General features: G+C 41.7%; 1 protein-coding gene across 1 annotated transcript; it reads left to right on the top strand.

The window, feature by feature from the left end:
- Positions 1-1,543: 1,543 nt before the first annotated feature.
- Positions 1,544-13,432, top strand: igsf5a (immunoglobulin superfamily, member 5a; the record flags this gene model as incomplete). The annotated part of the gene is made up of 9 exons (XM_079283385.1): positions 1,544-1,555; positions 6,750-6,831; positions 8,395-8,712; positions 9,218-9,505; positions 10,926-11,045; positions 11,189-11,213; positions 11,350-11,447; positions 11,595-11,659; positions 13,334-13,432. The coding sequence occupies 9 exons, from the start codon at positions 1,544-1,546 to the stop codon at positions 13,430-13,432; spliced, it is 1,107 nt and encodes a 368-aa protein (XP_079139511.1).
- Between the last annotated feature and the right edge of the window lie 466 nt (positions 13,433-13,898).

Raw genomic sequence — 13,898 nt, forward strand, 5'->3', positions numbered from 1 at the left:
TTAACAGCTTTACTCACAAGTTACATTGTACAGTAAGTTGTTATGTACAAACCATATGATAAGCTAACATGTTATAGACTAAACAATGGTAAAAGTAGCTTAAATGATCTCCACCTTCATCAACTACAGCATGAACAATGCTGCATACACATGACGGCAGCAGTAATTGTGATACAACAATAAAATATATATGATAATAAAATAACATTGTGGAAGCAGGCATTCCTATACTTGTGATGCTGAAAATAATATAAGAAAATGTGGCACAAGGAGCTGAGTTAGCCCGTCTTGTAGGTAAAATAAATACTGGGGAAGAAGATGTCTGCATCATAAGTAGAAGTGCATGCGATTGATCAATAGAACAACATGGAGTCGGCTTTACAGCTCAGTCTGTTTGTCTTTAACGCAGGCAAAATTCAAAATGGAGGAGTGGGGCACAACAAGGTTGCTAAAATAAGTGAGTAATCTACTGCTTTAAACTAGAACCTGTCCATATCATTTGATAATAAAAGACCTTCCACCACCACTGAACTGCGAAGCTGTACTTTGACTCTACTTTCCTCCATTGTGTCTCGCACAACTGGCTTTGCAGGACGTGAAAATCAGCATGTTGCAAAAAGAATGTCCTGCAGCACTCTGCGGGAGGCTCTCTGTGAAGATACTGTACATGCACGGCGGAGGGGAGGAGGAGAAGGCGTTAGGTCGGTCTCAGATAACAATGCTGTTGTTGTGTTGTGTGCGGGGCAGCCCTTCTATCAGCTGCTGCTTGTTGCTGTCCTTTCCCTCCTTTTTAACGCCCTCTCTCTCTGCGGAGGGGGAGAACGACCCCGCAGGGGAGACGACTGGGACTCTGACAACATTTTTTGTAAAATGCTTCTTTTGACTCACAAAGAGAAGTAAGAATGCAAAGAATCCAGCTGTTTTTGTGTGTGTTTGTGGCAGAAATAATGAATATGTTTGGCCTAATAAAAGAATAAATGGAACAGAGGTTAATGGAACAGAGACCGTGGCATAATCCTCTGGAGTGTGACAGGATGAAGTAAAGGTGACCTCATCTAAAGCCTCTTTGACCGAAGGCGACATTTATCTTCGTCACTCTCTCTTCCTCACACACACACACACACACACACACACACACACACACACACACACACACACACACACACACACACACACACACACACACACACACACACACACACACACAGACATATTTGTAAATGGTCAGTGGCTGCTGATCAAGTCTTGTAGACCAGGAACAGGTGGGACTGCGCAGCTGTGTTTTGCACACACACTGCCTTTACTGCCGCCCTGTAAAGCAACCACTGGTTTTGCTGTAGGTAGGTAAACGGCAGATATGACTGCAAATGGATCAGCTGGATGTAGGAAAATCTGAGTCTCTCTCTCTCTCTCTCTCTCTCTCTCTCTCTCTCTCTCTCTCTCTCTCTCTCTCTCTCTCTCTCTCTCTCTCTCTCTCTCTCTCTCTCTCTCTCTCTCTCTCTCTAAGTGGATTCCTCCCATGCAGGGAATGCAGCCTTCCGATATGGAGCAGCAGGTAAAGCCAGATTACACTCGTGTGTGTGAACGAGTCTCCAGAACCACCAGAGTTCACATCATGAACCCATCATAAAGTTTTAATTTAAGTAAACTAAACTTGCAGTAAAGAGGCTATTTACAAGACTGGGAGCATTTTAATTGCCTCTCAACGGCTCTCAACATGGCGATGGCTGAGCTTGTGGCGCGCTGCTAACGGTGCTGAGAGCGCTAACAGTGCAAACCGAGGGGAAACTGGAGTGTGATCGCTACACTTCCACCACGGCGCCGTCATCAACTGTAACCACCGTATGAGAGTGTTGCAGAGCGTTGGCCGTGAGCCAGCCAGTGGGGCACGCTCACGTGCACTAACTATATAAACGGCAATATAAACGAAGCACAGAGAACTTGTAATAACAGCAAACACAGAGACATTACGCCACTATATTTTTACAGAAACAAAAGTTGTTTGATGCCATATTAATGCTCTGAATCTTGTATGTGACACCTTTAAAGGAGGACATGTGATCAGAGAAATGTCTCTCTCTGTCTATATATATGAACAATGCAAAATGAATGAAATGACAAAATGTGTCACATGCAGTTTTTCTAAAAATAAGAGTCATATATGTGTCCACCCAGCAGTCAAAGCAAAGTGTTGCAGTGTAAAGAGGGGAGTGCCCATGACCTGCCTTTAACACAGTCATTTACATGTGAGAGTGGGTGGAGGTTTGCTCCAGTGACACCGCTGCCTAATAAACTCAGTAACAATAAACCTTAGTCGGCTTTAACCATTGATTAGCCAACGACTGACACAACAAAAACAAGTCCCACAAAGACAAGTAATGCACACTCTGAAGGATGGCCTTTTTTGTATGGAAAATACTGCATTGTGGAGTCATATCTTCTTCTCTCACATAAGGGGGCAATTGAATGGAACTAATCTGTGTTTGTAAACAATGAAATGAAACAATGGGATGCCCGAGAAGTGAAAGACGCCGAGACAAAGACGAGGAGGCATGATGAGTTATGACTGATGATGTGTGACACAGCGGCTCGGGTGGCAGAAGAGGCCCTCTGAATCACTTCCATCGCAGGCCATATGCAGGATTGGAGGGGCTGCCCTTGCTGACCCTCCCCCCACTATCTACTTCCTGCTTTTCATGGTTGTCTGCTGGCTTCTGCCTATACAATACCAGCTGTGTCTGGAGACATTCCCGCTCATACTACGCCGCTTCCGTCATAAAACCACGACTGTGGGCCAGAGGAGCCATATAAACAGAGGGGTGTAAAGGGGATCATGTTGATCCTCTCTGCGGGATCATAGGAGATGTGCTATCAGGAGGCTGTTCCACTGAAGGCCTTTTGAAATGATTTAAACTAGCTCCTGGATAGTATTTGTTATTTTGTATCAGGTTTTACACTGGAAACACAGTAACTGCAAACCAGTCCAGTAAGAAACAGCTTGAAACCATGTGACACAAAATATGTATTGGCATAGTCACCTTATGTGGCGGGTCAGTCATTTTATCTGTTACATACTTAAAATGTACAATATCCTGCAAGAAAAACACAAACACAATACATCCATTTTCACTCCCAGCCCAATTCAAACACACAGTAAGTGGTGGAGAGCAACAAATGCATTCATTCAAGTACTGTACTTGAGCACAATCTTGAAGTACTTGTACTCTCCTTCACTTTTCATTGGGACCAACTATACATTTGAATCTTTTTACATTTATCTCACAGCTATCGACAATTTTAAATGATTTTTCATATTGTAAATGATGACGCATTGTAATAGATAAAACTAAGTTAGCTCTGCCTAAACCAAATACCCCATTAAAGTACTGCTTACATGTAAATACTTCAATGATCATGATGATGCGCCAATAATATGACAATAGAACACTGACCAGGGCCATTTTGCATGAAAGTCCATTGTACTCTTGATACTAAGTACATCTTGTTGTTAATACTTCTGTAGTTTTACTTACGTATTGTACTGAAGCATTCTTAATTCAGGACATTTATAGTGTTTATACAGTGTGGTATTACTTATTTTATTCAAGTAAATTATCTGATTACACAGCTGCGTGCTGTATTAGTCAATTTGAGTTACTTGGTCTTCATGCATACAGACTACTGACAGAATATGCAGCTGAATAATAAAAGTAATTTATCAAATTTTTAGTTGGAAACATGAAAAGAGCCATTAATCTTATTACTGTGCAGTCAAATGACAATTGTTGTGTTGAAAACACATACATATACATACATATATATATATATATATATACATTTCTGCATGAATAAAACACAGTGTGTAAAAGTAAGAATGATCCTACAGTGACATCTAGTGGTAAAACAGGAGAAACGCAGTCAGTATCAGCTGCTTATGCAGAGGGTGGTTCAGACCAACAGCTACATCCAAACAGCACAGCAGCCCGTGTTGTCCAGGTGACCTTGGTGGTGATGAGCTTGTTGCAGCCATCCCACTGACACTCATCAGAAGGTGTCACAGGTCCACAGGCCTCTCCACAGCACGAGTGTGAACTCTGGTTCACACACACAAACCTCCACCTTCATTCATCAAACCCGCTGCAGGGCCAGAGGATGACCTGGAGATAAATACAGTGTGTTTGTGATCCAACCTTTAAAGCAATACATATAATGTGTATAAATATACTGTATGCTGCTCCAGTTTGGTTGTTATAGTTCTATAAAGCTAGTATAAAACTAGCTGATGAGTAAAACATTACAATCAATGGGATTACAACCAAAAATACAATCATCACTTCCTCAATACTTGCTGGATTCATGAGAAATTAAGATACAAGAGGAAATGCAAGTTTGCTGTAAATGTTTTGATAAAATAGGTCAATCATTCCCAAAGTCTGGGTCGGGACCCACAGGTGGGTCGAATGAGATTTTATTTGGGTCACCAAATAAATTAGAATATCTCTTCTTTATTGCACATTTATATCTGCACGATACCTTTGAGCCACACGAGGGAGCCTGAATGTCAATATTGTTAGAATTGTATCTTACTTATAACTTTGAATCTAACATGAAAGGCTAGTTAACTCCATGCTTTTATTTTTTAAATACAAGTGTGCCAATTATTTAACGTGTATAAGTTTTCAATGACACATGAAACAAAATTGTGATACCTCGAACGTATATCTCTTCTAAGTGGCTGGTTTACCTGTTCAAGATAATAAAGGTGATGCAGGAATGGAAGTAGAAATGGACAGGGACGTTGATGGTTTGTCAGTTTTAAAAAGTGGGTCTCCAGAAAACAAGTTTGGGAACACTGATGGTTACCCTCTTCTTTCTGTTCTCTCCACGGGGAGGTCGAAGGTCAGGTCACTGAAAGATGCTTGCTGTCTTTTCCCCTCATTATCGTGATTACGTCTTTCAAAAGTAACCCTCATCTCGGTGTTTGCGCTGACGCTATCAATAAGCCTGATTTGAGTCTGGGGAGCTGATAGGACGGGAGCTTATCTACTTTTTCTGTAGAAGCTTAAGTGTCACATCCGTGAACATGGCTTCGGTTTGCCTGAAATGTTTTTGAACACCACGATGGAAAACATCCTCCATAACAAATAAACATCCTGCAAACTAAATGTGACTCGAGTATGAGCAGTAAAATGTTCTTGAATCCAAATTAAAAGTGCTCTTCAAAGCACTCAGTGAAGGGGGGTTTAGCTGAGCTGTGGGTGGGGGGGGGGGGATTTGTCATGCTCTCAGGTCTGTTGAAGGGTTATAAGCTCCTCTCCAGGTCAAGTGAATTCTCCAAAACTCATTCTTAGCATCTTACAGGGATTGTGCCGTCCAACCTGAAACAAGGCTGTTAATGAGAGATCCTCAGTAAACAGTGTTGAGGGCCTTTAGGGAAATGTATTCAGTCACATCATATTTTCCTGTTCTTTTCACTTGTCCTTCATTTCACATTTGACTTCATTTACTTTTCCCCTTTGTTTTTGTACTCTCAACAACAGCCCCAACTGAACTGGACTGTTTCTCCCCTTTTAGAGGAATTACACGAGACAGAATGAGGTAAGAATTTAAATTATGGAAAAATACAGTGAAGACTTGAACATTTTGTGACATGTGGAAAATATTTACATAAAATGTATTATGAATATTATTCACAAAGAATGGACCATGGAATTACTCTTGTGATAACACTGCCACCAAACGTGTCTTTTCTGCCAGCAGGTGAATACGTCAGCCTCACACCCACAGCCACACGGTTTACTACTGACTGACAGGTAGACCGGAGGTGATAAGGGTCTGTGTTTCAACGGCTGGACCTGGACCTTGCTCCCTGTGAGAGTCTTTTACAGCCTCAGGTGGAGCCCTATACTGCTCACCTGCTGTTTCAGGAAATGAAGCTCTGATCCATTCCACACACCTCGGCGGGAGCTCTCATGCAGTAAGTGTGTTTAAACTGAAGATGCTGTTGCTTTTGAGGAATATTTGGTCACAAAGTCAGGGATTTCATCCACGGGGACCTCTAGTGAGAGTCAACACTGGTAAGTATAGAAACGCTATGAAAGCGTGACGACAGCATTTATCACATTCAATCTGAGTGCAGAGAAAGAGCACAGAACTGGATAATATAGGCCTTCCTCATTTTTTGTGATGGATTCATTTTGTGTGAATGAACGATGGAATGATATAGAAAACCTCTCACCAGTTCCGTTTGTGAAAGAACAGAATTATGAAACAAGCTTGTAGATTTCATACGAACATAATTTCACGGAGTATCAAAACATCTTCAGATATAATCAGATATTATCTGGAAACAACTCTTCCTCCAAGCTAAAATCAAGCTGAGCTGCTAATTGAAGACGTCATCGACACTTTTCTTGCTGCCCTGTCCTCTGTTGACAGACATGTCCAGGCTCGGTTTTTGTTCTTGTGTCATTTATTTCAGGTTTAACTTTCCGCTGTAGAGTTTTTTACTTATTTTGACGTCTAGTCTTTAAACTGAGAAATTCATCATGCGGTCTTCTACTGTCACTTTCACAGATGTTAACCGCTAGTATCCGATTGTCCTCCAGCTCTCATTCAAGATCATTCACATCAAAACATGTGCATTAAAGTGTGTGATTTATTTTTGTAGAGTTATTATTTGAAGTGTTTTTCTGAACATTTTTAGAGGAATGAGCATTCTCACAGCTGTGTCTCTTCCGTCTCTTCAGGGCAACAACGCGAGCATGACTGTTCCCTGGAGATCACGGCCCGACCTCTTCCGCATCGGTTTATTACTGTGTGCAACTGGAGGTCAGCATTCATCTTTCAAATGATTGTATAAAGTCTGTGCAAACCTGGACAACATTTTGAGAAATAAATAAACACAAGAGCAATATTTATTTTCTGAGTTCTTGCAATTTGTTGTCTAAATACTCACTTGTGACTTATTTCCCACACAGTGTTTGTGACAATTCATTGTAAACGTTTCATTTAACATTCGCAGAGTCTCAATAACAGCAGACCTGTGAGATACATGGCCTCACAGGAGGACTACATTCAACTTGAATGATTCCTGTGGGGACATTTAAGTGCTTTAATCCCTTATCTTCACTCCTGATCCAGAGTGAATTAACTGAACCAACAACTGCAAGTGTGACTTTAGCAGTACTGTATGTTAGACTTTACCGAAGAAATGTTTGTCCGTCCTTAACATTGGCTTCCCACGTTTATGGGTTTTAAATTACTTTGTGAATGGAGTCACAACTGTGGGGTGAAGCACTTCATCATCAGGGACTAGTCAGAGAAATACTTTCTTAACACCACAGCAGGTCCCACAGGGTTTCTGGGTGCTCTTAATAGTGATTAATCATTACCCTCGGTGGTGCCTTGAAGAAAACAAAAAGCTGAACCAAACCAAACAGTGGCAAGTCGAATCAGTTCTCATCAGAATGTACATGGTCTTGGCCAGAGCAGCTTTTCTTCTGCTTCCTCTTAAAGGATGCAAAAACAGCAAGAATACATCCAAGGAAACATGCTCAGACTCCGCCTGAGCTTTGACGTTCAACACGTGACGGATCAGTCCAGATTGATGTTGTGTTTGAGTTTCAGCCTCGTCAAGGACCAACAAAACAAAATCCACGACCTTTGTAATGTTCACGTTCCTTGAGCAAACTCAAACATGTCTCAAGTAGTGATTTAAACAAAGAGCTACATGTGCCTCCATAACATGCGGGCCTTCTCTTTGTCCAGAATCAAAGTAAAAGCGCAGCCAAAGTTGCCAGACTTGTTTTTCTCACATTGTATTCCATTCCACCTGCAATGTGCTGCAATCACACAGAGACCTGTAGTAGACTACAGCTTGGACTACAAATGATTTGTTCTTCTTCTTCATTTTACATATAAACTTATTGTGATTTGATTATATATATTTGATGTAAAACATTTTAAATATATTAACAAATTACTTATAATAATAATAATAATAATACATACATTTTCTATAAAGCTTTTCAAAATACCCAAAGACGCTGAATCACACTTAATCGGAGCGAATAGTACAAATTCTTATTGAAAAATGAATTAAAATCTAAAAATAATAATGACTTTAGTGACAGACTTCTTCAGGCAGTAAAGGTTTTTTGAGCTTCACTTTGGCTCTTCAGAAACCTATGGGTGACGTCACAGAGACTATACATCCATATTTTTTTCAGTCTATCATTCAAACCCAAATCCCGTCTGTAAGTAGTTCCTTCATACAAAAAGAGGGCAAAGTGGCAAGATGCAACTAAAGAGTCCTGTGCCATAACAGCAAGATCCAAAGACCTTCTAAGCTCATGTAATTCCTGCCTGACATGCCGTCTCTTTCATATTCAGCGGTGTCGGGACAGTTCCAGCTGGAGCCGCTGAATTCAACAGTGCTTCAAGGCTCTGATGCGCGATTCAACGCCACTGTGCAAGGAAACTGGCAGGTCATGACGTGGACTGTCAGAGGATTGATGGTCGTCAATTTCCCCTTCACCGGTAACATAACCTCATCCTCAGAGCAGTTCTCCGCCAGGTTCTGCTCCAGTGGTGACACCAGCTGTGTGGAGTTCACCATCCATAACGTCACCCGCAGCGGTGATGCCGGCCCGGTCGTTTGCAGGATTCTGGGTGATTATGGATCAAAGACGGCACACCTTTACGTACAAGGTAGGGTCATCACCCGTCAGCACTTTTCCCGTTGTTTGCACTGTTAGCTGCTAGCCGCCCGGCTCAGCCATCTCCATTTTGAGAACCATTGAGAGGCAGTAGAAGCGCTGAGTTTCCAATTTAACAACTTCAATGAGACACTAAAAGTTCAATAGCAAACACTGTTTTACGGTAAATTAAGGAAAGTTTCGTACAAAAATAATACTTTTCTTTTAGACTGACTGATTAGTTTACCTGAATGCTAACATGAAAATTATCCGTGTGCCCCTGTGCATCCTTTCTAACACTTAGCTAACCATGTTTTTATTTGACTTCGAGATCACTGAACTGTCTGAAACTGTCATTATTATACATTTTTAGCCATTTACTATCCCTTCCCAGTGTTAGCATGGAGCAGTGAAGCCAACCAACACACAGGGACACTACATGTTCTCAACTACTGCTCCTGAAGGCATGATGCATACCCTGACTTCACCTCTCCTCTGTGTCTGTCTTTATTTCTCAGAGAGCGGTACAGTCAAGGTCAGCGGGGGAAACGTGACGGTGGTGCAGGACCAGCAGGTGGAGTTCCAGTGTGTAACATCTGCTTGGTTCCCCACCCCTACTGTCAGCTGGACCCGAAATGGCCAAGCTGTGGCCAGCCTGTACAACACCACCAGCATGGCCAATGGAGATACCTTCAACTCCACCAGCGTCCTGAAGTTCCAGGCAGTCGGCAACGCCACGGTGGAGTGTCGGGCGACTGTGCTGTCACTAACAAGCCCGCAATCCAGCTCTGTCTTCTTGGTGGTTGGTAAGAAGATCTTCCACAGCTTTCAATGTTTCTGGCACAAAGCTTCCTCCCAGCCTTTCTCCCGCTTCTAAGTTAGAAAAATAGTTGTGCTGCTTAGTTAGTTGCCCATTGAACGCAAGGGAAGGATGTGAAAAAGTTCAATTACACCAAGTCTGCTGCTACACCATAAGGGCGCTGTGGGGCAGCATTTGGGCAACGCTGTGCATTGAGCTAAATGCTAACATGTTCAAAATGACAATTGTCCCATGCTGATGTTTAGCGGGTGAAATACTGACCATGTAAGTGTAGCATGCTAATAGTTGCACATTAGCACTGAACATGGCCAACCCAGAGCCATGCAGCTAGCATGGCTAAAGACTGGTCAAGATGTAGTCAAGACCACTTAAAGCGAGACCAAGTCATGAGCAAGACCAGAGCCCACACCGCATGACACTCTCGCAATAAAATGGGGAACACGCAAACAGAAGGATCCACATTCCCATAACCCCCCCCCCCTTCCCTCCCCCACAGAAAACAAATATAGATTCCTTTTATTCATTCATCTCTTTCGTTGCCATATCTACCGTTTCTATAGGTGTACCATGACAAAGGTCCAGCTAAAATAATCAAGAGGCACTGTAGTGAATTTTATATGTCGGAATGTTCCTTTGTTTTCTATGAGCACTCACAGTAATGATGTAAACAAATAAAGCAGACAATGCCCGGGCAGTTTAGTGGAATCCCTGCAGTTGTGGTCTTGAAATAAAATCCAGAGTCTTCTTTGTCTGAGACCGAGACAAGGCAGGGTAAAAATATGTTCGATTCTGAGACCGAGACCTTCAAAAAGTGGTCTTGAGACCGGTCTCTAGACCAAGGCCGATCTTGAGTACTACACTACTGCACGTTACTGCTTTGCCTGATCGAGGATGATGTGATGTCTGAGGATCCACAAATAGCCCCTCTCCATTCCACAGTTTTTTAAAATTAATTAAAAAAACAGACATTTAAGACATGCTGTATAAAACAAATTACATTAACGGGACAATCCTGAATGTACGGTTTCAACCAGGCTCTGCCCACTGATAACATGGATAGCATGTCTAAGATTGAGAAGCAGCAGGATGAGCCACTTGTCATTTCTGGCAGGGAGTAAAACAGTCCGGCAGCAACCTGCATGTTGGAGGGGAAAGAGAAAGCCAGTTCTGATGCATATGAGAAACATGTTTTATTTAGACACATCTAAACAAAATGTATTAGAGAAAATAGAAATGTAGACTTTGTACCGCTTTTTGTGTTTTCAGTGTACTTCACAGTGAATATTGTGCTTCTTTTCTCGTTGTGGGTGTAGTCAGTATTTGCGTTTTGAGCGTTTAATTTGACAATAATTGGCTCTTAAGTCTTTGAGTCTCCCCCTGAACGCTGGTTGTCCTCTCTGCGACAGTTCCCAAGCCTCCCGACTGGACCGTGCTGATAGCTGTGGTCGTGTCCATCGGAGGTTTCGCTCTGCTGGTTTTGCTCATCATCGGAATCATCTTCTGCTACAAACGTAGGGAAGAAAAACGTAAGGCCCTCATTAAACCTGTCTAACTTACACCGGCATGTCCAAAATCACAAAATCAAACCACTCACATGTACTCAGCAAATAATTATGTACAGTATGTCCCATTCCCATCGACTAACTTGCTATCTTACAATCCTCCCCAGAACCAAACTACCAGGATGAAATGAGGTAAGACGCCACCAAATATGATCAATATTTTGTCAATACGTCTTCAATCGAACTTTCTTAAATCGAACTTTCTTAAATCGAGTTAACAGCACGTGCTTCTACACGTTTCTATACAAAATCCTCTGCTTGTTTGTAGCAGAAGAGTGAGGCCGCACAGCCAGATAAGCGGTGCCAACGCAGCCGGACAGAGACAGGGTCAAGAGAACGCAGGATACGTGCCGGAGGGTCAAACAAGTAAGACAACTTAAGTGAATTTACACAAAAAAAATCTTTCACAACTTGGCACTCTGTCGCCATATGCTACCATGCTTTACTAAGCCGGTATCTACTTATGACTCAGTGAAGTCACAACTTCTTTCTCCCGTCTCTCTTCGTTCACAGGTGTGGCTCCCAACGAACTCACTGACAGCGGCTTTCCCCAGTCAAACGGCTTCAAAGTGTATAAGGTAGGTTTGTTTGTTTAGTGGTACACAATAAGCAATAGGAAATGGTATACAATGGACCCTGTTCGGTCATAGGGTCGAGAGTACAGACGTACCCGTCGTATAGACAATACATTTGGTGGGCACAACACTGGTGGGAAGGAAACAAAGAGCCAAGCTGTGAGAACTGTCCTCTTCCATTTGTGTTTGGCTTAGGGACTGTACACAAATTACAGGGGTGGTTAGTTTGACTTTTTTGGAGGGGGGACCTAGAATGGTTTTCTTAATATCTTAAAAACACAGACAGAAATCAAGTGATCTCAACTGAGGTGGGTGTGCTTGGTATAGGGATGCTGTCTCTGTTTCAGGGATTCATTTTTTCCATCATGCTAAATGTTAGTCCTACCAAAAGACGTTTCCTCCACCACTTCCTTCTGCATCATAGCAAAAGTTAGCCTGCCATATAATTAAAGATCAGTCTTTTGTTATGTTTGCTAATTGCTAATTTCACCTCTTATTTGGGCATTAGTGGTAAAATTATACTATAAAAGTACAAATCAGATTACGTCATCTTAAAATCTATATGCTTTACTTTTTTAGTTATTAATTATCCAACGAGTTGTACAAACCCAGTTGTATATTCAGAGACATTAGTGGGAGGGTGTTGCGGTCAAAAGTAGCATCCAAGTACAATATTGATAATGCTGAGGGAATTTTGAAAACTGAAATACAAGTTTTAGTCCCCTTCCCGAGTAACTTTTACACACTAAATTGGTATCATTTGGGATGTGTCCTTTTAATTTCAAGCAGTGCTTTGAGCTAAATGCTGAAGTCAGCATGCTAACATTCTTACAGTGACAATGCTAACATGTTTAGCAGAAACAATAACTCAGTCAGTCAGTTAGCATGCTAACATTTACTAAATTGCACTGAACACAAAGTGCACCTGAGGCTGGTGGGGATGTCATTCGTTTTATGGATATTTAGCATAAAATATACCTAAAACAACCAAAACAGACATTGAGACAGTTTGTGACAGTTTGTGTGTCTTTAACATTTCACAGGAGAAGTAAAAACCGAAATCTATGATTTTGGCAGTGCAGTGTGGGATAGTGCAGGCACGCCTGCACTATCCCACACTGCACTGCCCACTCCATACATTATTCCCAGTAAATAGAGTTTTGAGAGAAATACTTTTAAAGGTGATCCTTCCCCTATGAGCTCATGCTCTATGCTTCTACAAGTCTGTAGGAAACGTGAGAGGTGGTGATTTATATGGATCCCTGAACCTGGCTCTTACAAATGAAATAAAAAATGACCAGCCATGTGCATTTATTATCTTTAATTATCGAGATGCTAATCATTTTAAGTGACATTTATCAGGCATGGCACAGTGCATATGGGTAATTCATTGCTTGATCATTCAACTAATTTCATTGATGAATGAGGTGCCTCAAAAACAAATACAGTATATTATTAGAATCCACAATTACAGCTTAGTAATTCCAAGGTGATTGCCTTTCAAGTGGAGCAATGTAGTTGCAGAGTTTATGTGTTCGATACATTTTTATTTGAAAACCTCAAGGAGGGAAAGGCCGGGGAAATATGAGTCTACACTGTTTGAAGTCTTTGCTATCTTTGGGAGGCAAATTAGATCCATTATTAATGTCAAATGTGTGTTGCTTTTGATTTTTTTAGGTGGCTGATGCTAACCAGGCTGGAAATGGCTATAGTGGTGCCCACATCACTGTGGGTGAATCAGGCGTCAGGAAACACAGACATGTCACCATTGTGTAAGGACAAGGAGAGGACCAAAACGTTTAGGAGTTTTGTAACAGACTTGCACAGCATCTTAGAGCTTTGCTGGTTTTGGTTCTCCAAACATTTGGAGAAAGGTGTGATAGACTGAATCGGCCCAGACCAAAGACTTTTGGCAGAGGAGACATGCAGGATATGTATTTAGGGCACTGCCTGTATAAAGCTGTATGTGCAGAATGTAAATATATTCCCTCTTAGTAGCAGCATCATCGCAGACCGGGTAAAGACCGTTAACACTTTCACAACTAAGGCTGTAGCAGCACTACCTGTTTTGGTTGGTCTCATATGGTTGACTAACGGGACATGCTATTTTAGGGGAATTGCTATGGCACTTTATATTAACCAATATATTTTTAAATTGTAATCCTCCTTAAATGTAATGCTTCTCTGCTCGGTGGCCTATTTTTAAGATGTGATGAAATAATGAGTTAACCAATAAACCCTT

Source organism: Melanostigma gelatinosum (genome assembly GCF_949748355.1).
Source record: "Melanostigma gelatinosum genome assembly, chromosome: 14".
Taxonomy (NCBI): Eukaryota; Metazoa; Chordata; class Actinopteri; order Perciformes; family Zoarcidae; genus Melanostigma; species Melanostigma gelatinosum.